Here is a 13,183-nt window from a genome sequence, read left to right on the forward strand (position 1 = left end):
ATGTAGTCTAATAACCTGCCTAATATTCACTACAGGTAGCAATTATCCTCTCAATAAATTCCTTAAGGTAGGACAGTACGTAAGGTCTAAGTGGCAAGATATGCTTTTATCACTTTAAATTTCATGTAAATGTATGTAAGTCCCGAAAAACCGGAGCTGAGTAGTGACTACTCTCATCTTGAAAAGCAGATACAAAAGCCAGGCTGTACTTTCATGCAAGTATATTACAGTAGATAGAATTTCACATAAAGCAGAAACTCTTCATGGTCCAATAATCCCAGGAACTGGAACAGAGAGACAGCAGAGCGAATCCTACCCCACTGGGTGACAGTGAATGCAGACCCCACCCTCTCCAGTAAAGTAGTAAATCTGCTGATGGACTGCGGAGAAGGGAGATGGAGGCAGATTCACAGAATCAGAGACTATCAGAGCTTAAAAGGCCTAAGACATCGTCTAGAGTGTAGTGTTTCTCAAACTGGCCTGCAAGTCTAATATCAGGGAGCCACAAAGTCTCATCAAGAAAATTTCTTAGGAATGGTGAGAAGGGATGTAATAAATAATTATTATTTTTAAAAATGTTTTTAAAGAAAAATTAAAAAAAAAAAAAAAAAGGCTGGGCACAGTGGTTCATGCCTGTAATCCCAGCACTTTGAGAGGCCAAGACAGGTGGATCACTTGAGGTCAGGAATTCGAGACTAGTCTGGAAAACATGGTGAAACCCCGTCTCTACTAAAAATACAAAAATTTAGCCAGGCATGGTGGCAAGTGCCTGTAATTCCCACTACTCAAGAAGCTGAGGCACGAGGATCACTTGAACCCGGGAAGTGGAGATTGCAGTGAGCCGGGATCACGCCACTGTACTCCAGCCTGGGCAACAGAGCAAGACTCAATCTCAAAATAAATAAATAAAATTTCTATTTTTTTTTGTTTTCATAATAATCTTTAAAAAAAAAAAAGTAGCATATTCTGGATCATCTAGATGGCCACTTCATAATCAAGTACTGCCATGCATTCAGTGGCTGTATGTGTGTCTGTGTTGACAGCGGCAGTGGAGCCAAATATCACTTAATAGTGACCATATTTAATTTTTCACGGATCTATGAGCCCTTTAGAGTCCTGTGGAAACATTCTCAGGTGTCCACTGGTCCTCGAGTTTGAGAAACACAGATGAAAATCCAACATCTTCATTGTATAGGTCCACAGAGTCAATAACTCGTCCAAGAAGTGGCAGAATTAGAGCTAGAAGACAGGTCTCCTGATTTCTACCGAGGCCCAGGATTCCTTTTTTTTTTTTTTCTTCACCATATCTATGCCTCTCCATGGGAGAAACAGGATTTTAAACCAATGATTTGGCTTTTCTAATCATATATCTCAAAACAATTTAGCTTACCTCATGAGTATCAGAGGAATGAATATCAACAAAAAAAAAAATGAATGAAACAAATAGATTTTTTTCTTAAAAGGGAAACCACCACCACACCTCTTTAACTGTGTATAGAGATGGAAGCATTTGCTGGGATACTGACCTTTGAAATGCAGCACATTTTCAGTGATGCTGATGGCAGGGTTCTGTGAAAAGAGACCAAGAATGCAAGAAGGCATTTTAATGAAGAGGAAAAGAGATTAAACCAGGGGCTTCTTCCCCTCATCCATCTCCCATGAGGAGTCAACCTCCTACTCTGTGCCTCCCCCAGAAATATATTTAGTCATTTATTCACATCTGTGTAGGCTTCCTCTATGTCTGTCTGTACCTATCTAAGATTGCAGACTCCTGCAAGAAGGACCCTACCCTGCTCTAACTGTCCAAACAATCAACTGCTGAATCTGTCCATTCTGAAAATGGCCAATCATGCAAGGTGCTATGTGAGATATGACAGGGGAATACACAGATCTCCAGTGGGACAGATGAGGCACTTTTTGTGAGAAGATATCAAATAGTTATCAAAAAACGTATGGTCAAGATTGAAAGGGTGGTTAAAGGAAGTTAAGTGTTAGCAGAGTTAAGAGAGACAGCACAATGGGAATAGAGTGTTGGGGAAAAGCTCCACCAAAGGTGAGACCTGTCCTGCAACCTCAACGATAAATTAATTCCAACAGGTAGAGGGATGGGCAGAGGATTGCAGGTGGTGAATGAAAATGAAACACACAGCTGTGCCTGGGGTTCTAACTGAGCTCAGGCTCCAGACTCTCTTAATCCACAAAGGAAACAAGACTCAGAAGAGGTCAAAATTCTCCAACTGCTCATTGATTCCCAGAAGTTGCTACATACCTTCAATTTGGCAGCATAAAGTGAAACTACTTAACACTTTTTTCAGTGGATGAGAAAACAACCCACCTCCCACTTTCAGCTCACTGTTAATAAGCAAGAGGCAGCTCTTCTCAGTGTCACAGTGTTTGTTTTTCTTCTCCTGCAGGCTTAGCTTTCTGGGCTCCTCAACTATAGCAGTCATCTGACCACAACCTCATGAGATTCCAAGCCAGAACAACCTAACAGAGCCCCCTCCTGAAGTCCTAACCCACAGAAACTGTGAGAGATAATAAATGATTATTGTTGCTTGAAGCATTTGTTATGCTGCAACAGATAACAATATTATTAACTGCAATTACTTCTTTAAATGCTTGGTAGAACTTCCAGGTGAAGCCAGTAAGACTTACAAATTTCCCTGTGGGAAGATTTCTGACTATTTAATGGTGACTGGGCTATCCTTTTCTATCTCTTTTATAGAAACTATCTTTATTTCTTGAAATTTGTCCATTTTATCTGATATGAACTTGTTTAATTCTTCCTTTTTAAAAAAAAAAGTCATCCACGCTGGAGTGCAGTGGCTCAGTTTTGGTTCACTGCAACCTCCACCTTCCGGGTTCAAGCAATTCTCCTGATTCAGCCTCTCGAGTAGCTGGGATTACAGGCGTGCGCCACCATGCCTAGCTAATTTTTATATTTTTAGTAGACACAGGGTTTTGTCATGTTGGCCAGACTGGTCTCCAACTCCTTACCTCGGGTGATCCACCCACCTCAGCCTCCCAAATTGCTGTGATTACAGGCATGAGCCACCGTGCTGGGCCCCCAATTTCATTTCTATCTTGTTAACATTTCGATGTTTTTAAGGCATTTTTATTCGACACTTTTAGTTTTTTTTTTGTTTTTTTTTTTTTTTGAGATGGAGTTTCACTGTTGTTACCCAGGCTGGAGTGCAATGGCGCGATCTCGGCTCACCGCAACCTCCGCCTCCTGGGTTCAGGCAATTCTCCTGTCTCAGTCTCCTGAGTAGCTGGGATTACAGGCACACGCCACCATGCCCAGCTAATTTTTTGTATTTTTCGTAGAGACGGGGTTTCACCATGTTGACCAGGATGGTCTCGATCTCTTGACCTCGTGATCCACCTGCCTCGGCCTCCCAAAGTGCTGGGATTACAGGCTTGAGCCACCGCGCCCGGCCCACTTTTAGTTATTTTTAACAGAAAGCTCGATGTACACAACCTAGCCCATCTCTTACTAGAAAAGGAACTGTGCCTTTGCTTATGAAAAGAGGAGTGAATAGCCAGACATGGTGCCATGCACCTATAGTTCCAGCTACTCGGGAGGCTGAAGTGGAAGGATCACTTGAACCCAGGGGTTTGAATGCAGCTAGGGGAACATAGCGAGTAGCCAGACCCTGTCTCTAATTCTCTTAAAAAATAAAAAGAGAAAGAGAGTGGCTCGGCAAGGTGGCTCATTCCTATGATCCCAACACTTCAGGAAGCCTAAACAGGAAGATCGCTTGAGCCTAGGAGTTCAAGATCAGCCTCTGCAACATGGACCCCGTCCCTACGAAAATTTAAAAAAAAAAAAATTAGCCAGGTGTAGTGGTTCATGCCTGTGGTACCAACTACTTGGGAGGCTAAGCTGGGAGGATCACTTGGGCTCAGGAGGTCAAAGCTGCAGTGAGCTATTATTGCATCACTGCATTCCAGCCTGGGTGACAGAGTAAGTCCCTATCTCAAAAAAAGAAGTCAAAAAGGAAAAGAGAATAGGAAAACTTTCAAATCCATAGCAACTGTCATCTCTTTTTTTTTTTTTTTTTTGGAGATAGAATCTCCCTTGGTCACCCAGGCTGGAGTGCAGTGGTGCAATCTCAGCTCACTGCATCCTCTACCTCCCAGGCTCAAGGATTGTTCCACTTCACTCTCTCAAGTAGCTGGGACTATAGGTCCACATCACCATGCCTGGCTAATATAGTTTTTAAATTTTTTGTAGCGACAGTCTCCTTATGTTGCCCAGGCTGGTTCCGAACTCCTGGGCTCAAGCAATCCTCTATCTCAGCCTACGAAACTGCTGGGATTACTGGCATGAGCCACTGTGCCAAGCCATTATTTAAAAAATAACAATAAAAACACTTATATCACAGGTCTGTTATAAGGATTAAATTATCATAGCATACACAGAGCCTGGCAACTAGTAAGAATTCATATTTCAATTGCTTTTCTTCCTCTGACTAAAGTGTCCATCAAAATTTCCATGCCTGTTGAATACTACTTCTCCTTCAAAGTTCAGGTCAAATGTTAATTCCTCTTCCCTCCTTCTCACCCCTAACATCAGAATCAACAGCTTCCTTCCTACTTTGTATTCACCTTTACTATAATACTTAATCACACTGTTCCATAATCATTGGGATTGTTTAACTGCCCCTCTTGACCTGAGTTCTTTAAAGGCAGGGACTGGGTCTTATTCATCGCTATATACCTAATGCCTCAGTAACTATTTAGTGAACTAAAATCAATTCATCTCATCTTCAGAATCTCTGGGGAACTACAGAGAGTTCACAATAAACTATCTACTATCTAACCCTTTAGACAAGAGTTTCCTTTCTCATTCAAATCATTAGTATTTATCTTTGCATTTACGTCAGAATGTGTACAGAAGAGTTAATATAGCAGGCCTGAGGCTGCAGTCTTTAAAAGGACCTGCTTCCAAGATCAGCCTTTGGCTGGCATCTAGAAACTTGGCTTTCCTTCATCCCCTAATAAGGGTGGTTCAATGTACCTAAACTGTGCCTACAAACAATGTCATTTATGGTGAATATCAACTTTCCTTCTAGGAGTCTGGAATTTTGGTACATGCTAGGCAGAGGTTACCTAAATAACAAGTCCCCAGTAAAAATAATGGGTATTCAATCACTAATGGGCTTCCCTGGGCAGAAATGTTACACATAAGTCATTGCATTTTTCGTTGCTGGTGGAGCATGCTCAAGTATACCCCCTCACGGGAGGAACAGTGATAAAGAGGCTTATATGTGAATTTCTCCAGACTCCACTTGTGCTTTTTTAACACTGATCCTGTCCTGTATTCTTCAACTGTAACAAACCTTAGTCATAAGTACAATTATATACTAAGTCCCATGAATGAATCCTTCTAGCAAATCACTGAGCACACTGGTGGGTGCTGGGAACCCCCAAAACGGTGTGTATTTTTATGTGATCCTTTTTACCCCAATGTTTTATTTTGAAAACTTTTAAATCTACAAAAAAAAAATGGAAAAAGCCAGGTGCAGTGGCTCATGGCTATAATCCTAACACTATGGGAGGCCGACGCAGGCAGATCATAAGGTCAGGAGATTGAGACCATCCTGGCTAACACAGTGAAACACTGACTCTACTAAAAATACAAAAAATTAGCTGGGTGTAGTGGCACACGCCTGTAGTCTCAGTCCTGGGGAGGCTGAGGCAGAAGAATTGCTTGAACTCGGGAGGCGGAGGTTGCAGTGAGCGAAGATCACGCCACTGCATTCCAGACAGTGACAGAGCGAGACTCCATCTCAAAAAAAAAAAAAAATTTTTTTTTGAAAAAAAATGGGCCAGTCGTGGTGGCTCACACCTGCAATCCCAGCACTTTGGAAGGCCAAAGCAGGCAGATCACTTGACACCAGGAGTTTGGGGCCAGCCTGAACTCCAGCCTGGGCAACAGAGCAAGACCCTGTCTCAAGTAAAAAAGAAAAAAAAAATAGTATAATGAAAACGCACATGCCTTTTACCAACTGATTGCTAAATGTCATATTTGGTTTTTTTTAGGGTAGGGATAGCCTCCATTCTACAAAATACAATGAAAGCTCCCCAACATTTGCTTTTTATATGTACCCTTTTTTTGTGAATTATTTCAAAATGAGCTGCAGACATCATACTTCACCTCCAAATATTTCCTCTCCTAAGAAATTATATTATCTTGCATAATTACTGATGTTTTCTAATACCTAAGAACAATAACTCCATTTTCTCTAATAAGAAATCCACATAGGGCCGGGCACGGTGGCTCAAGCCTGTAATCCCAGCACTTTGGGAGGCCGAGGCGGGTGGATCACAAGGTCGAGAGATCGAGACCATCCTGGTCAACATGGTGAAACCCCGTCTCTACTAAAGATACAAAAAATTAGCTGGGCATGGTGGCACGTGCCTGTAATCCCAGCTACTCAGGAGGCTGAGGTAGGAGAATTGCTTGAACCCAGGAGGCGGAGGTTGCGGTGAGCCGAGATCGTGCCATTGCACTCCAGCCTGGGTAACAAGGGCGAAACTCCGTCTCAAAAAAAAAAAAAAAAAAAAAAAAAAAATCCACATAAACAATTGTCTTAAAGATGTTCAACTGTTTTCATTATTTATTATAATGCAAGAAACCACTCCAAAACTTGACTTAAAACAACTATTTTATTATCTTACATGATTCTACAAGTTGACTGGGCTCAGCCATATAATGCTATTCCATGTAATGTTGGCTAGGGTTATAGTTTATTGTGCTGGGACATTCAAGATGGGTCACTCACCTAGTTCATAACTGTTGTTGGTTGTCATTTGGGAATTCACCTAAAACTGCTGACCAGAATAACTATATGTGTCCACTCCATGTGGCCTGGGTCTCTCACAGCAGGGCTGCTCAGTTCTGAGGGAACATCTCAAGAGCAAGTGCTCCAAGAGAGAAGAGGAAGCTGGCAGTCCTCTTACAAAGAGTAAGCCTGGAACTGGTCACAGCACCATTCTCCAGCCTTCTATTCACTAAGCTGCCACAGGGCCTGCCCAGATTCAGGGAAAGAGGAAATAAACTGCGAGTTCTGATGGCGCTCTTGAAGCGGTTATCCTGAAGCCACTACATTTATACTTTTAAAAAAAATCCAGGATCCATTCCAGGTTCATATATTCCTCTTGATTGTCACGCCTATTTTTATTTAATACAGACTTTTATTTATTTATTAACCCATGCTAGTTGTCTTGTAAAATTTATCATATTCTGGATTTGTCTGGCCATTCCTTCATATTAACCATTTTTGACAAAAATATTTCATATTTATGGCATCATTATGTTAGATGACAATAAATTTGATCAATAAATTGAGAAGGTGACTGCCAGAACTTTCTACTGTAGCATTTCCTTTTGTAATCAGCAAGTTATCTAATAATGTAATTTGCCATTCCCTCACAACACTCTTTCATCCAATGGTACAGTCAACCATTGTTAATCCTTACCTGAGGTATTTTCACACTGGAGGTTACAAAATTATAATTTTCTTTCTTTCTTTCTTTCTTTTTTGAGATGGAGTTTTGCTCTTGTTGCCCAGGCCAGAGTGCAATGGCGTGGTCTCTGCTCACTGCAACCTCTGCCTTCCAGGTTTAAACAATTTTCCTGCCTCAGCCTCTCAAGTAGCTAGGATTACCAGAATGTGCCACCACGCCCAGCTAATTTAGTATTTTTAGTAGAGACGGGATTTATCCATGTTGGTCAGGTTGGTCTCGAACTCCCGATCTCAGGTGATCCACCTGCCTTGGCCTCCCAAAGTGCTGGGATTACAGGTATGAGCCACCCCACCTAGCTTATTTTAGGCATGGTGCGCCACCATGCCTAGCTAATTTTTATATTTTTAGTAGACACAGAGTTTTGTCATGTTGGCCAGACTGGTCTCCAACTCCTTACCCCACACTGTTGGTAGGAGTGTCAATTAGTTCAACCATTGTGGAAGACTGTGGCAATTCCTCAAGGACCTAGAAATAGAAATTCCATTTGACCCAGCAATCCCATTACTGGGTATATAGCCAAAGGATTATAAATCGTTCTACTATAAGGACACGTGCACATGAATGTTCATTGCAGCACTGTTTACAACAGCAAAGACCTGGAACCAACCCAAATGCCCATCGATGATAGACTGGACAGGGAAAATGTGGCACGTATACACCATGGAATATTATGCAGCCATCAAAAATGATGAGTTCGTGTCCTTTGTAGGGACATGGATGAACCTGGAAACCATCATTCTCAGCAAATTGACACAAGAGCAGAAAACCAAACACCACATGTTCTCACTCATAGGCGGGTATTGAACAATGAGAACACATGGACACAGGAAGGGGAGCATCATACACTGGGGTCTGTTAGGGGGAAACAGGGGAGGGACAGCGGGGAGTGGGGAGTTGGGGAGAGATAGCATGTGGAGAAATGCCAGATATGGGTGATGGGGAGAAAGGCAGCAAATCACACTGCCATGTGTGTACCTATGCAACAATCTTGCATGTTCTTCACATGTACCCCAAAACCTAAAATGCAATAAAATAAATAAATTAAAAAAAAAAAAAAGCTGGCCAGGCGCTGTGGCTCAAGCCTGTAATCCCAGCACTTTGGGAGGCCGAGGCAGGTGGATCACAAGGTCAAGAGATCAAGACCATCCTGGTCAACATGGTGAAACCCCGTCTCTACGAAAAATACAAAACATTAGCTGGGCATGGTGGCGCGTGCCTGTAATCCCAGCTACTCAGGAGGCTGAGGCAGGAGAATTGCTTGAACCCAGGAGGCGGAGGTTGCGGTGAGCCGAGATCGCGCCATTGCACTCCAGCCTAGGTAACAAGAGCGAAACTCTGTCTCAAAACAAACAAACAAACAAACAAAAAAATACGAAAAAGTAGCTGGGCATGGTGGCACATGCCTGTAATCCAAGCTACTCAGGAGGCTGAGGCAGGAGAATTGCCTGAACCCAGGAGGCAAAGGTTGCGGTGAGCCGAGATTGCGCCATTGCACTCCAGCCTGGGTAACAAGAGCGAAACTCCGTCTCAAAAAAAAAAAAAAAAAAAAAGCTATGCCCCCTCATGGACCCCGGAAAGAGAATACATTCCCTAAAAAAAAAAAAAAAAAGATTTGCTTTTTAATTCTTTTTTAGTACAATTTTATCTTTGAATATGTAAAACATTCCCATTGTTCAAAAGTCAAACTTTGTAAAATGATTTCCTCAAAAATCTTGCCCCCAAACCCATCCTCCTCTACCACATTCCTACTCCCTACCTACCGGTAATCATTTCATTCATTTCTGGTTTATCTATTCTCTATATATGTGTGTGTGAGTGTTGCAAAAATTAGCAAATATATTCAGATATTCTTATTTTCATCCAGGCACAGAGAGTTATGCCTGAAATCCCAGCGCTTTGGGAGACCAAGGCGGGTAGATCACTGGAGCTCAGAGGTTCGAAACCAACCTGGGCAACACAGTGAAACCCTGTCTCTACAAAAAATATAAAAATTAGCCTGGCATGGTGGCACGTGCCTGTAGTTCCAGCCACTTGGGAGACTAAGGTAAGAGGATCGCTTGGGCCCAGGAAGTCAAAGCTGTAGTGAGCCAGGGATCATGCCATTACACTTCAGCCTGGGTGACAGAGTGAGATCCTGTCTCAAACTAACATCTAAAACAGATATTCTTATTTTCCCTTCTTTCTATACAAAAAGTAGCATACAATATACATCCTTATACATCTTGCTTTTTTTTTCATCTAAATAAATCCTTATCAGTTCATAAAGATCTTACTCTTTCTTGTTATAGCTGTATAATATAATACTCAGTTGAGTGTTTTTATCAGTTTGTATTATCTACTAATTCCCCATTTTGGGGACATAATTTATTTCAAAGAATACCAACCAACTTCAGGTTACTAGGAGACCATGGTAAAATGAAACAAAACAAGATCATTGCATAAATTTGTCTAACGACAGGTCACTATGCCATCTACAAAATACCCAATCATAGAACTGTCCCTGCTTTCTGGCAACATCCAATCTATAGCAGACCCCAATTCCTTAGATACCCCCACCGTCACCCAACGAAAGCCCAAATCCTATAAAACAAGTTCTTTTTTGATACCCTCTTACTGAGATACCACGTTTCCCTATAGTGTGTGTTCTCCCTCACTGGAACAAGCAATCAACTCAACTTGTTTAACTACGAGGTGTGTTTTGGTGATCTTTGGCTGAGCAGCATTAACAGTTTAAATAAACTCTCAAAGAGGTCTTTCAATAAATAAAAACTCGAAGTAATAAGAAAGCTTGTATCATAGTATAATCATCAGCATTTTCCCCCTCATTATCATGATGGAAAAAAATAAAAATAAAATAGTGGTGCGTTTTGCAATCAAGTCTAAGATATCATAAAATTCTATTTCACCCAGACTACTGCCCTGAACTCTGTATTTGTATAGTTATATTACTACTTCACATTTTCACATGGAAATTGTTTAAAACAAGGCTCTCAAACTAGTATGTCCAAAAGGGGAATCTTGATTTTGGCCCCTAAACCTCTTCTCCAGTCTTAATCATTTCAGTAAACTGTACTGTCATCTACTCTGTGCTTAAGCTGAAATCTTAAGACTAGTCACTGGCCCGGCGTGGTGGCTCGTGCCTGTAATCCAAGCACTTTTGAGGCCAAGGAAGGCGGATCACCTGAGGTTGGGAGTTCAAGACCAGCTTGACCAACATGGTGAAACCCCATCTTATAAAAAATAAAATTAAATTTAAAAAAAGACTACTCATTAATTCTTTTCTCTTTCTCTCCAACAAGTCCATCAAGGCCTGAAGGTTCTTGCCAAATACATCTCAAACGTGTCCATGGCTCTCCACCTCCACATCCCTAGACTGAGCCGCCTCATCTCTCACCCATACTACTAAAACAGCCTCCCTAGATGGTTTTCTATATTTCACTTTTGCCCCTTTATAATTCATATAGCAGCCAGAATAATCTTTTTTGAAACACAAATCCTACAAAGTCACTTCTCCTCTTAAAACTCTTTAATAGTTTCCCATTACTCTTACAATAAAACCCAAGCTCCTTACCATGGCAACAAGGCTCTACATGACCTACATTTTGCAAACCCTTCTATCCCCATCTCCCTCTAACTTATTCCTCACTACACTCCAAGCACACTAATATCCTTTCTGCTCCTAGAACCCCACTAAGCCTTTGCTTGCCTGTAAGTCTGTGGACTTGTTAGAATGCTCTTTTCCCAGCTTTCTGCACAATTCGTTTTATCTTGCAAGTTTCACCTAGCTAGAATACCACCTCTTTGATGAAGCCTTCCCTGACCACTCTATTTAAAACGGCCTCTACTGCTTATTCTCTATTTCATTACTCTCTTTATTTCCCTCAGAGAACTTAACCTAGGTAATTATTTATTAACATATCTATTGTCTGTCTCCCTCAATCTGAAGGTAGTGCCTTTATATGTATTGCTCACTAATGAATACCTAGTACTTAGCACCGTGCCTGGACCATTGTGAGTGGTCAATAGTTACCAGATTATTTAACTTACTGCTTTATAAGTACTTTTGTGCTGTGGTAATAAATAGCTTAGACTTATTGATTTCTATTATGAAATATTTCAAGCAATCAAACAGAAAATAATAGCAAACACCACTATACCTAACATCCATTAGCATTTTCCTTTATTTGCCTCCATTTTTAAAAAAATAAATAAAACAGATAGATACAGATACATTATACAATTATTCGATCCCAAAGCCCTCTCTCCCTCAAACACACCCATCTTTGCAGGTAACCACTATTCTAGGATTGGAGTTTGTCATTTTCACTGTATTTCTTTATTCACTTACAACATGTTAGGCACTCACAACAATACACAGAATGATTTTACATGTCACATAAATAATTGCATATTGCCTATATCATTCTTCAACTTGCTTTTTATTTGATATTGTATTTCTAAGCTTTAATTCTAAAAAGATGATTCTGTTTCATTCACTGTAGCTGTTGTACAGTATGCCATTGTATAAATATACCACAATTTCTCCGCTTTCCAGCTGACAAAAATTGAGGCTGTTTTCAATTCTTTGCTGCAATGAACATTCTACCTCCACCTGCATATGTGTAAGAGCTTCTCTAAAAAGCAAACATTCCAAGTCACGAAGACATACGTCTTCAGCTTGACAAGACAGTACCAAACTGTTCTCCAAATCAGTTGTACCAATTAGAACTTCCACCAACTGCATGAAAATTGTCTGGTCAGGCACCATGGCTCACGCCTGTAATCCCAACACTTTGGGAGGCCAAGGCAGGCAAATTACTTGAAGTCAGGCATTTGAGACCAGCCTGGCCAACATGGTGAAGCCCCGTCTCTACTAAAAATACAAAAAGTAGCTGGGCGTGATGGCAGGTGCCTGTAGCCCCACCTATTTGGGAGGCTGAGGCAGGAGAATCACTTGAGCCTGGGAGGCAGAGGTTGCAGTGAGCTAAGATCACGCCACTGCACTCCAGTCTGGATGAAAGAGGGAGACTCCATCTCCCCGCCAAAAAAAGTCCTATCACTGAACATTCTCAAAAACAGTTGGTCATGTCAGACTTTCTCATTTTTCCCAATCTAATGTGAGAAACAGTATCCTATCACTGTAATGTACAGGCATACCTTGGAGCTACTGCAGGTTCTGTTCCAGACCACCACAATAAATACTACAGTAAAGTGAGTCACACAAATTTTTTCGTTTCCTAGTACATATAAATGTTATGTTTACATTATACTGTAGTCTACTGAGTATGCAATATTATTCTAAAAAACAGTATACATACCTTAACTTTAAAATATTTCATTGCTAAAAAATGCTAATGATCATGTGAGCTTTCAGAAAGATGGGATCCTTTTGCTGATGGCAGGTCCTGCCTCGATGTTGATGGCTGTGGATGGACTGAACCAGGTGGTGACTGCTGAAGGTTGGGGTGGCTGTGGCAATTTTTTTTTTTTTTTTTGAGATGGAGTCTCGCTCTGTCACCCAGGCTGGAGTGCAATGGTGCGATCTTGCAACCTCTGCCTCCCAGGTTCAAGCGATTCTCCTGCCTCAGCCTCCTGAGTAGCTGGAACTACAGGCATGTGCCACCATGCCTGGCTAATTTTATATATA

The 13,183-nt window shown here is 41.3% G+C and overlaps 1 protein-coding gene across 2 annotated transcripts in view; it reads right to left on the reverse strand.

The window, feature by feature from the left end:
* HACD3 (3-hydroxyacyl-CoA dehydratase 3) overlaps positions 1 to 13,183 on the reverse strand; it is a 42,898-nt gene that overhangs the window by 19,644 nt on the left and 10,071 nt on the right. For both annotated transcript variants that reach the window (XM_010351623.2, XM_003940884.3), the window contains exon 2: positions 1,527 to 1,569. In XM_010351623.2, coding sequence (XP_010349925.1) covers positions 1,527 to 1,569 — 43 coding nt within the window. The remainder of the gene's footprint in view (positions 1 to 1,526; positions 1,570 to 13,183) is intronic.

The sequence above is a fragment of the Saimiri boliviensis genome, chromosome 2 (assembly GCF_048565385.1).
Source record: "Saimiri boliviensis isolate mSaiBol1 chromosome 2, mSaiBol1.pri, whole genome shotgun sequence".
Classification (NCBI taxonomy): domain Eukaryota; kingdom Metazoa; phylum Chordata; class Mammalia; order Primates; family Cebidae; genus Saimiri; species Saimiri boliviensis.